The sequence below is a fragment of the Fusarium verticillioides genome, chromosome 2 (genome assembly GCF_000149555.1).
Source record: "Fusarium verticillioides 7600 chromosome 2, whole genome shotgun sequence".
NCBI lineage: Eukaryota > Fungi > Ascomycota > Sordariomycetes > Hypocreales > Nectriaceae > Fusarium > Fusarium verticillioides.
In genome coordinates this window covers 3,590,543-3,601,056 of record NC_031676.1, presented here as the reverse complement: position 1 = coordinate 3,601,056, position 10,514 = coordinate 3,590,543, and the positions used below count along the sequence as shown (strand labels likewise).

General features: G+C 50.4%; 3 protein-coding genes across 4 annotated transcripts; 1 reads left to right on the top strand and 2 right to left on the bottom strand.

Annotated features, from left to right (window-relative positions):
* Positions 1 to 276: 276 nt before the first annotated feature.
* FVEG_03832 (hypothetical protein) lies at positions 277 to 1,401 on the top strand. Its single transcript, XM_018891497.1, has 3 exons — positions 277 to 410; positions 467 to 916; positions 966 to 1,401. The coding sequence occupies exons 1-3, from the start codon at positions 367 to 369 to the stop codon at positions 1,132 to 1,134; spliced, it is 663 nt and encodes a 220-aa protein (XP_018748018.1). The 5' UTR covers positions 277 to 366; the 3' UTR covers positions 1,135 to 1,401.
* A 119-nt stretch (positions 1,402 to 1,520) lies between these two features.
* On the bottom strand, positions 1,521 to 3,896 carry FVEG_03833 (hypothetical protein). Its single transcript, XM_018891498.1, has 4 exons — positions 3,139 to 3,896; positions 2,910 to 3,065; positions 2,483 to 2,858; positions 1,521 to 2,427 (listed from the first exon to the last, which is right to left on the bottom strand). The coding sequence occupies exons 1-4, from the start codon at positions 3,506 to 3,508 to the stop codon at positions 2,244 to 2,246; spliced, it is 1,086 nt and encodes a 361-aa protein (XP_018748019.1). The 5' UTR covers positions 3,509 to 3,896; the 3' UTR covers positions 1,521 to 2,243.
* A 350-nt stretch (positions 3,897 to 4,246) lies between these two features.
* Positions 4,247 to 9,581, bottom strand: FVEG_03834 (CAMK/CAMKL/KIN1 protein kinase). 2 transcript variants are annotated; one of them, XM_018891500.1, is made up of 4 exons: positions 9,547 to 9,581; positions 7,453 to 9,495; positions 6,661 to 7,291; positions 4,247 to 6,611 (listed from the first exon to the last, which is right to left on the bottom strand). In XM_018891500.1, exons 2-4 carry the CDS (start codon positions 8,239 to 8,241, stop codon positions 4,588 to 4,590), a joined length of 3,444 nt encoding a protein of 1,147 aa, XP_018748021.1. In that variant the 5' UTR covers positions 8,242 to 9,495; positions 9,547 to 9,581; the 3' UTR covers positions 4,247 to 4,587. The 2 variants fall into 2 exon arrangements, with proteins under 2 accessions (XP_018748021.1, XP_018748020.1); XM_018891499.1 differs by having other exon boundaries at positions 7,453 to 9,581.
* Between the last annotated feature and the right edge of the window lie 933 nt (positions 9,582 to 10,514).

The window sequence follows — 10,514 nt, the reverse complement described above, 5'->3', positions numbered from 1 at the left end:
TCTACCACTGCCGCCATGCAAGTCCGTACGAACGGGACGAGAGACGTTGGCTAAAGACTATTAAAAGCCATCTTTGAGGTTGATGTTTTTATGACGCATCTCGATTTGGAGTGTCTAAAGATGAATATGCTTCATTGCAATCAGTAAATAATGAAATGAACATCATGATTGACGAAATGCTGCGTTTACAAGGGATATTGAAGCTTGATTGACTGCTGTACGTAAGCATCTCAACTGCCGACTTGGCGTGGTACTACAAGCAAACTCAATTATGTCATCCATTTAAAGCATCCGCTCAGACCAAAACATCAGGCATCTCAATTCACTCAATTCCCTTCACTTCCTTCAATTGACAGTGAAAACAAGATGAGTATGTCAAACAGCCTGCAATACATCTTTGGTGGCCCCAAGTACGTATCAGTATCTACCCCAAAGACAAGCAAGCTAGCTAACTAACATCTTCAAGGGCTTGGGACAGTGGCCTATGGACAGCCTCAGACGATCGCGTCCGCGGCGGCTCCAGTATCTCACACCTCTACACTCACTCCACACAAGCCAAGTTCTACGGTCATCTTGACACCAAGACCCTGGGCGGCGCTGGCTTTGCTTCCCAGCGTACAGTCGGTGATCTGGCCCTCGATCTCTCCTGCACAGAGGGCATCAAGCTCTCCCTCGGCTGGGACAGCTCGGATCAGACCTTTACGCTCAACGTCAAGGACACCATCCCCGGAAAGAGGGAGGATGGCCGAGATGAGGCTGGTGTGAGCTGGGAGTATGACTTCAAGGCGCCGGAGAATGGAGGTGAGATTTTCATGAAGTGGGATGAGTTCAAGGCGACCTATCGTGGGAGGGAGGTTGAGGATCCTGAGCCGTTGAAGTTGAATGATATCAAGAGGATATCTCTCATGGCGCGAAGGCAAGTCTTTTGTGTGATTCGAAGAAGATTGGTTGCTGACGTTGAATAGCTTCTTTGATAAGCAGGATGGAGACTTCAAGTTATATGTTAACTGGATTGCTGCTGTCAAGAAGGATGATAACGACAGCGATGACGATGGTGATCTCAAGAAGCACGCTCTTGAGCAGCGATCTGAACCTCGTCCTCTATGGAAGAGGCTGTTCTGTGGCTTTTTGTAATTGTACTAGATACCTTCACGTTTTGTGTGTCACTTACCATGGTATGAATTTGAATACACAAAAGCATTGTATTGGGACTAGGGTTCTCTCTACCCCCTTAGCTTGTTTATCTCTACCAATATTGGCAATTCATTCCTCATGGCACTTTTTGTGTTCTGACTTGATAGAAACATGCAACTATGAGAATCTGGCTGCATTTCTCGATGGAATCTTTGTATACAAAATTTGAAGCAAATCCCAAGTACTTTAAAGGCCTATTGGCATAGGCTATGGTGTCTTATGGACTTTGACCTCTTAGTACTGCTGGCATTGTAGATGTCTTCTTTTAGCATAATACTCGTACTCTGCTGTGCCGGGTTGGACCACGGATGATAGTTGTTTGTCTCGATGACTTATACTCCGCGTTTCCTCTCAAGCATCACTGATATCAACTTTGAACACATCTTTTATAAAGCTGCAATTCCTACAATATATACCCCTAAACCTGACCAACACCGTGTCTCTGATGCACCATCCAACGCCAAACACCACCAAACCAGGCATGTTAAAGACTTTCCATGTGCCTCCGCCCAAGTCTATCCAGCGCCTCTCCAGCCGGCAGTCAGCTAGCTATCCCTATACCTGTTACATGAACCCCCCTTAGTAACCACCCATAGATCTTCCTTCGTATGTTTAGACTGAGCCCGTTTCAAAAGTGTCCTTCCTATCCGTCTCAAGCTCGGTCATTGAGCAGCCAAGATTGCTAGATGGAAAAGCTATGTAAGAAGAACGATGCGCCACGCCTTACTGATCTGTGGCAGATCGATAGAAGCCTCATTTACCCAGTTCCGAGGTATGTGAAACAGAATGCAAGTCCCATAACCGTCAGCGGCGTTGTAAGAAAAGTCGCTCCAGTTGCTCTGCTGGAGCTCTGGACTTCTCTCGGCGCTTCGAGCCGGAGGGGTTGCGGGTATCAACGATGCAATATGCTTTTGATCCCTTCGCTTTTCCCAGAATATCATAAAAATAAAAATTGCCCGTCCTTCATGAATCGCCGTATCAATGCACAAGGGGTATGTATTGTCACAACGGGAGGTTGCGTAGCCGTCCCGATATTAGTCTCTCCGCTCTTACATGCTGGACACACCACCAGAGTTAGGATCCGCGACGTTGTCCGATAGGTTGATAAGCAGCTGGGCAAGGCATCGCTTAGTCGCTGCGTCATCACGGAGAACGGACGAGAAAGTGGCATCACGGAGTGGCTCAGGAAGGCACTGTCGCAGAGCCTCACGAGCGCGAGCGTTGTCACTCAAGCTAAATGATTATCGATTAGACCATGAACAACAGGATAGACATGCTTTTAACTCACCGAAGGAAGCACCTGACAACGTGCTTAAGGAGACGAGCGGTCTGTGACTCGACAAGTTGAGCAACCATGTTGCTGAGGACCGTACCAACAGCATAGAAACGCTCGTATGTGGCACAGATGTAGTTCAGGCCGTTGTCGTCCAAAAGGATCTTCTGAACGATGAAGATGGCTACGGTCTTGCTAAGTTCCGAACCTGTCTCCATGATGCGCAAGCAGAGAGGAATAATCTCCGTGGTCAAGAGGAAGTTGATGACTTCGGACGAGTCATTCTTGACGAGCGCACCGATAACACCCAGGCTCGTAAGCCGGAGGTACTCGAAAGGCCGAGATTTGGAAGTGGTGTTAAGAAAGGGGTAGAGGAACAGAGGAATGTGTGCTATAGATTGTGAGCCATGTGACACCTGAATTTGAGCCACGATATACGCACCATTGAGGAACAGGGTCCTTGTATCATTGTGAGAAGCTACGCATTGGAGGAGGGCAAGAGCATTGCACACTCTGTTCGAGGCAGCTGCAGTAAGCTGAGATGGGTTAAGAAGAGTATAGACTGAAATGATCTCTTGGAGGAGGGAGGTCATGACACCTGAGAGACATGTTAGCTGGCTTGTTCCAGCTACAGGCTTGGTAGCCCAAGACAACACCGGTTGGGCACGTACCGAATGAATGCCACAATATGAGGGCCAACTCAGGGACCTGTTCGCGCTTCTTACTAAGTTCCAACAAAGCAGCCTCCCGAGTGTTCTCGTTGAGAAGATCGGCGATGAAGGCCATGGTACGCCGGTTGTCCTCCGAGACATTGCTGTGATCGGCATCCTGACCGTGGCCGGGGAGTTGACCCGCGCCAGCAAGACGGTTGAAGTGCTGCTGCTGCTGCTGCTGAACGGCGGCGGCGGCTGCAGCGGCCACCTGTTGTTGTTGCTGCTGGGTATGGGCGTGATGCGCGCCAGGCTGCTGGTGCATCCATGCCGAGTCTCCTCCCTGAGGGTTGAATTGGTGGTGTCCGTAGACGTGCGCCGCTGGCATCATGATGGGCGTATCTTTTCTTGTTCGACAGAGATCGGAACGGAGGTTACGGTTTTATGACTTGCAAGCCGAGCAGTAATCCTTTTCGTTAACGATGCAAGCTTGGCTGGAGGGTCCGTCGATCGTCAGGCGCGGCGAGTTTGAAATCGGGTTGATGAATCGAGGGCGCAAATGCGGAGGGAGGTACACGAAACACTTCCAATGGGTGAAGGGGGAATAAACGGTGAGGAAACTAAAGTTTTGTTGGAGAAAGGACTGTGTAATATCTGCTAACGGCTCCTTTCGACTAGATTCCAATCGAGAGGGTCTCTGTTGTATCGTCGGGCTGATCAGGGCACAGTAAGTAAGTGGGAGGTTCAAACCCAAGCAAGCAAGGTGAGATCGTTTGGCGGGTTGGTTTGTGGTGGTGCTCGCAGGTGCTACTGGGGCAAAGAGCCATTCGGCTTCTGCTGATGGGATTGGTCAGCCTGCTTCTCGTTATGGAGCTCAGGATGTGATAGGTGAAGCCGGCTCTGGCATCGGGACTTGACGCTTGGACCACAAACATGTATCCCTGTATGCGACAATGGCGCAAAAGTCTACATGGCCATGCAAGTGCGGGGAGGTAGCTCTCCCATGCCAACCTATCACTACCTAATAAACAATCATTGTCAGCCTTGTCCTACCCAAGCCTTGTCACAACTCAATCTGTGTCCCAAAGACTCGAGGGTTTCTGAGTAACAATCACATATTTCAGCGTCATGGTCAACAAGGTATAGTCTACCTGACTTGGCCAGGTAGTCAGTCTCAGTCATGTTTAGCATAAAATCTCCAATTACACTCATAGGTTTTCTCCTAGCTCTTCTCCAGTACTTCCTCTCTCTGTAAGTGCTATAATAAATCATTACCACCATGTGCTTTCTTTATGACGACCCATGCTTAGAAGTTAAAATAACGAAAAGCGCCATCGAACTATACAACCAACCACGTGCTTAGAGCTAGCCATGCTTCACGTCTACGAACAACGCAACTCCTTCCCAGTGCTTGCTTCAACCAAACTCCTATGTTGCAAATTTCTTCTTAGACAAGTGTTAGCCGAGTGCTTATAGCCTCAACTCTCGAAGAATATGGTCCGCCATGCTCTTGTATTGCCACGTATTGCCTGTCAATCGCTTGAACTGAATGCCATGCAATGAGAGCAATGGGACCTTTACGATAAAAATCTCAAACTCCAGCACCATGCTTCCTCCGAGATCACTTTGCACTTGCGTGCTCGTTTCACCAGGGATTCGCCTTGATGGACCCCCATTCCTGCCAGGAATACTGTCGAATGAGGTCTCGGAGTTGGAAAAGCTGCGGTCCCGATCAGAGCGTCCTGGCGTTCGTGGTGTAGTAGGAGGTCGTTCCGAGTCGCGGAACTCGTCCCGCTCACGCTCACGATCGTCTCCCCTCATAAGGCCGCCGAAACTGAATCGTCGCTTGTGGCCTGGTGTCATGCCGGGACTCATGGGAGGGTCTTGCACCTTGTTCAGGTCGATACTGGGCGAATGGCGACAGTTGAAGCCGCCTTTGATCTCTGTATACTCCACATTTAACTGCCGCAACACTCGCTTGATATCGGTTCGAATCGCAGGGACGGACTTGCCAGATGTCGTCGATACGCTGAAAAGTCCTTTCAGGAACACTGGCTTGGCAAGTTCTGTGTCGTCTAGTCGGTCTGTGGATACACCACTCTGCTCTAGTTCTTGGTCTGTTTCTTCAGGCACATTGGCCTCTTGAGCAGCCTCTCTTCTCATGCGACGCTGCTGAATACTCTCCCTCCTAGCATGTCCAATAGACTTGGCCCTCAGACTCACAGACCGGGAGTGACCGTGGGCACGGTGTGTGCTGGAGGAATCTTCATTTGCGACACTCTGATCAGAACCACTTGTTGCTGGGGGGTCTTTTCGCCGTCTCAGGTCAGCTGAATTGACACTAGTCGACCGCCCCAGGCCACCTCCTCGTCTGTTTTCCCTTGAACCGCCTGCAGACATTGGTGGGCTAAGGAGCTCACCATGCTGCTGACCACTCGCGGAACGGATTTGTGAATCCGATGCATCCTCTCTATCGCGACGTCCACGACGGATACTGAAGCTCTTGCGGGGTGCCAAGGGAGAAGGTTCAGCTGGTGAATGGACTTGCACCACAGGAGGATGTGATCGGTCTTTATCTAGACGCTCAGGGTCCCTACGCTTGCGTGTACTGAACCTACGCAAAATACCAGCTGCGGTGCCCTCCTTCTTTTGAAGTTGCTCAACTCTTGGCTCGGCGGGTGGTGCAGGAGGAGGCTTCGGTACCTCGGGCATGTCGTCTTCGCCATGTGTCCTCGCGCGAGGTCTGCTTCGTCCACCAGTAGGTTTCTCGCCGGGCATTTCATAAGCGGCAGAGTTGGTGTGGGCTGCTTGCGGTGCCGCAATCTCGGGCATCGGTTCTGCCTCCCTTGCCTTCTCCTTTTCACGGATCTCACGCTCCTTTTCTCTCTCCCGGTCCTTCTCACGTTCACGTTCACGTTCACGCTCGCGCTCGCGCTCTTTCTCTCTCTCCTTTTCCTTCTCTTTCTCCTTGTCACGTGTTTGAGCTGCTGCTGGCAGAACCATATCAGCATGGTCACGATCCTGCTTCTCCTTGACGAGGTAGTATATGGATACAAGAGGACTAAATGCGTTCATAGGATCGTTACCGATCTGCAGTGCCTCAGAGCTAGGAGCTGATAAAGTATCGCGACTATTACCAGAATTCCTGCGCTTATAAAAGTCGAAACCGAATGGTCTTCTCTTTTCGGCATCCTTGGCGGGAAGGGGGAGCTCCTTTTCTCGTTGATAGAGCTTAACAGCGCGTTGATACTCCTCTGATTCAATGATTTTGGTAAGTTGTGCATTTATACTTTCGGGTGTACCAAAGTTAAAGCCTTGCATAGCGAGAATGACTTCTGGCTCGAGTGGCGTCGTCAACGGTTCGCGAATGGGCAGGTAGTTATCGGGGGGGCCGTTAAAGCCTTTAGCCATCCATGGATGCGTCATCACCTCCTGCATTGTCGCTCGCTGCTTGGGGTCCGTCACCAGCATGCGGGACAAAAGGTGTTTACACTCTGTAACCCAGTTAGAAAATAGTACAGGAGCAACACTTGAGTGACCTACCGCTTGACAGCCATGCGGGATAATCGACGAGGCCTCTCTTGATCTTGGCATGGAGCGCGGGCATGCTCTGGTCATCGAATGGAACCTTGCCACAGACCAAAACATATAGAACAATGCCAAAACTCCATACGTCAACTTCTGGACCAGTGTAAGCTCTGGCCTGCAGCAATTCGGGAGCAGCAAAGTATAAGCTGCCGCAAAAAGTCTTGAGATGGCCGCGCGGAGCAAAGAGGTTACTTAGCCCAAAATCAATAATCTTGATGTCGCCCGTCTTGCTGATAAGGATGTTCTCAATCTTGAGATCTCGGTGGACGATGCTATTTCTATGCAAATAATCCAGAGCACTTGCGATCTGCCGACTAAACTTTCGGGCTTGCTTCTCTTTGAGCTTGCCATGCGAGATGATGTAGTCGAGCATCTGGCCGCCGTTGACGTATTCGAAAAGCATATACCAATGATGGTTGGTACGAACCACATCGTGAAGGGCGCAGATGTGGGGGTGATTCAGGAGGGTGCTGATAGCCGCTTCGCGGGCAGTTCGGATTTCCTTGGATTGATCGGCGCGTTCCTTGTCGGCACGAGATTGGTGGCCATCGTCGGTTGAGCCACGAGGGATAATTTTGCAGGCGACCTGGTGAGGCGTGATTAGTATCGTGGAAACTTAAAGCTTGATAAGCATCATCGTGGCCCAGGTATGAGGGGCAGATGGATGGATGAATGCGAATAGCCGAATGATGAAACAATGCGCGGAAATAGGCGACATCAAACAAAAAAGATAAATCCAAAACACACCTGTTCGCTGCCATCCTCCTTTCGGGCGAGCTTAACCTTGCCCATGCTGCCGGCGCCAATGGTCTTGCCTAGCATCCATTTTCCAGATTGAGTTGGGATAACGGTACGTGATCTCGCGTGTTTAGATGTTGAAGTTCGAGGTGGTGCGTCGGCATGGCCATGCTGCTGGGGAGCAGTTCCATTGCCAGCGCCATTACTGGGAGGGTTGGCGGAAGGAGGCATTTCGGGATGAGGGCTGTGGTGGTTGTTCTTTGATCGAGAAGAGCTCCGTCGATGGGCCCGCGAGGGATCGGGGCCCCTGGCCGGGGGTGGTCGTTCCTTGCTCGGGCTTCTTTGATGGTTTGCGGATGCGGCTAAGCGTGAGGATTCGTAGTCATTTTGCGGTACAGGTTGCGACTGGTGAGGACGTGAAGATGAGGTAGTACGCTGATGATGGTTATGATGAGGGGGGAGATGTGAGTTGGCGGCGTTTGAGCCAGAGCGGGAGTGAGAGTGGGAATGGGATTGAGAGCGGGATGCGTAGGCTTGGGACTGGGATTGGGATTGGGAGCGAGATTGAGAATGTGAGTGTGAGTGTGATAACTGGCGGGTGTGAGATTGGGTGTAGTTGGCACCTGTTCCAGTGGGCGTGGCTGGTGCAGGCGCTGCTGGGGCCGCTGAAGCGGAAGATGAGGGAGGAAAAGAGGGAGCTGGAGCCCGACTGGAACGAGAAGACCGTGTAGACTGAGTGCGACCAGGTCCTCTCGGTGATGCATCAGCAACAGCAGAAGAAGCTGTTCTCGTTCCCATTGTTGCCCAGTTAAAACGCTAGCTATGCTATGCTATGCTGTGTTGCGATGCGCTGTGCAGTTGTGAGAGACAGACGGTGTAAAAAGGCGGGATGTCGATGAACTGAACGGGTCCCTTCTACTCTGGGGTTTGTTTGCTCAAAGGGGCAGTGAGCTGTCGTTCGTTTGCTGTAGCATCAATGCCTAAGTTGGTAGGCAGGGAGGATGACCCGGTCTGAGTCCTTATTAGGCCTTGAAAATGGATTGGAGTAACAGATGCCAACGCAGTCGTAACGTAGTCGCAATTGCTGTCGAATACTAGCAAGGCCCTTGGTGTCTCTGCCCGCCGAGTACGACGTGAGAGGTGAAAGAGCAGGATTACCTGGTTACTATCATGGGCTGAGGGCTCTTCTCAGCTTGCGATTTGCGATGACGAGGGGGTGTGATATTGGCAATCGCATAAGAGACCGAGACCGAGACGCAGACTCAGACTCAGACACAGACAAAAAGATGCTTGGAGCAGTTAGGTCGAATGCAAAGCGAAACTGCGCTATATGCAAAAGAATGACAAAAGTAAGACAAGGGAGAAGTGCCGTAGTCGTAGTCTTGATTTGATATAAACCAGCAAGTAAGTGAATGCTACGGCAGTGTAAATCCGAGCCTGGTATACGACGGAGATGGGAACGAGATATAGTAGCTGCTGGCAATGAAAGGCAGGGCAACGCAAATATGCATGCAAATAGACAGATGCAAGAGGATGAGAGAGTAAAGATCTCAAAACCTGACAAGCAGATCGAGTAAGAAAGACAGCACAGCGTCTGTCAAATCCCAAATCGGGGGGCGGGTGAAAAAAGAAGCAGCTTATTAGGTACCAGATTCAGATTGGATAATGGGTATTGCAGCTAAAAATGACCTGGTCCTGGCGGACAGCAGCAGCAGCAGTGGCATGTCCCATCTGCTAACCTGGGTTCTAAACTCTTGGATGCCCAGGATACACCTGGATGTCTCCAGCTGCAAGCTGCCGAGACTTCACGCACCACCGTCCGTCCTGCTGTCTTTGAGCTACCCAACTAACTTAGCACAACAGGGCATCTCAGTCGTTTCAGGGGACTTTCCACTTAGCACGCAAGTAGCTTCATCTTTCCACCAACGGTCAGTCCTGGGTGGAGATGAGATATCTCGCTCGAGCTGAGCACTCATTTCGCTGGACTGTCAGGAATGGATCTCTTCACTTGCTAGTCGATAACCTTGACGACATTGTCGGAGCCACTGGTCTCTATTCGAGTTAGTGGTCAACAAAGCCTCGATTGAAAACCGTTGTACATGCTGCAATTGGTAGACTTTGGGCTGTTTCGCTCCACGATATCTCTGACCGTTACCAAGCCAAATTCCCTGTTTATAGCAACAACACAGCCAAGAATCATAATCCGACGTCAGCTACCCAGCCAGAGTATTGCATTTCTGATCTATTAAGTGGATCTGTTGCAAAGTGCTGCAAATTTACGTGGCTGATTAGACGAGGGGTTGGAGGCTGGGGTTTCAAGGTTGGACGTTAGGCCTTGGAGCTCAAGAGAATTGCGGAAATATCTGTTGATTGCAATGGGTTATGCAATTCAACTAAGCTTATTATGACATCTTTGTGATTTGCAAGAAATCGTGAGCCTCAATTTCATGCCTTGCTGGACACAGCGGATATATCCTGCAGTCATGCTCACATCTCGTCTCGTTTTTGCGGCAGATGTGTCTTGGAAACCATTGGGCTGGAATGCAACAGTTGTTCCAGAGCCAGAAGAAGCAAAATCGAAGCAGCCACAAGCCGGGCGACTACATGAGACCTTGCTGCCTGTGCGAAGTGTTGGGTATGATGCGATGTGCTGTGATGCAACACATCCTTGTCTCGTGTTCACTTAACACCTGGCAATCACCTCTACCTATCTGTACTAGCCACCGTCCCAGGCGGAATGCCAAGCCAGACCTTCAGCCGAGGGTTCCTAGACAACCACCAACAGCCCATCAGAAGCAAAGAATGGCTCACCGAGTCACGCCTCCGAGTTCAGAGGTTCAAGTCAAGCCTGAAACCATATCCGTAGAAGGATGTTAAGACGAATAGCCTTTTTGGTATTGCTCTAGGATAACTCCAGGCCATGACCTGCAATAGAGGACTATGACGTCTCTGAATGAATATGGCAAGGTTCACAGTTGAACAGCTTTGGCAAACTGTTTCAAAGCTGCGCTTCTGATTGTGTCCTTCCACAAATGGAACGGTCCTCGATTGACAACGTTTCACACGCGTGC

Bases quoted from the DNA above. Each gene is read 5' to 3' on its own strand.
- FVEG_03832 (XM_018891497.1), top strand. From the start codon at position 367: ATGAGTATGTCAAACAGCCTGCAATACATCTTTGGTGGCCCCAA. The intron at 411-466 runs GTACGTATCAGT...AACATCTTCAAG, and splicing joins TACATCTTTGGTGGCCCCAA to GGCTTGGGACAGTGGCCTAT. The intron at 917-965 runs GCAAGTCTTTTG...GACGTTGAATAG, and splicing joins ATATCTCTCATGGCGCGAAG to CTTCTTTGATAAGCAGGATG.
- FVEG_03833 (XM_018891498.1), bottom strand. From the start codon at position 3,508: ATGATGCCAGCGGCGCACGTCTACGGACACCACCAATTCAACCCTCAG. The intron at 3,066-3,138 runs GTACGTGCCCAA...CATGTCTCTCAG, and splicing joins CATATTGTGGCATTCATTCG to GTGTCATGACCTCCCTCCTC. The intron at 2,428-2,482 runs GTGAGTTAAAAG...ATAATCATTTAG, and splicing joins GTTGTCAGGTGCTTCCTTCG to CTTGAGTGACAACGCTCGCG.
- FVEG_03834 (XM_018891499.1), bottom strand. From the start codon at position 8,241: ATGGGAACGAGAACAGCTTCTTCTGCTGTTGCTGATGCATCACCGAGA. The intron at 7,292-7,452 runs GTGTGTTTTGGA...ACGCCTCACCAG, and splicing joins AGGAGGATGGCAGCGAACAG to GTCGCCTGCAAAATTATCCC. The intron at 6,612-6,660 runs GTAGGTCACTCA...ACTGGGTTACAG, and splicing joins TCCCGCATGGCTGTCAAGCG to AGTGTAAACACCTTTTGTCC.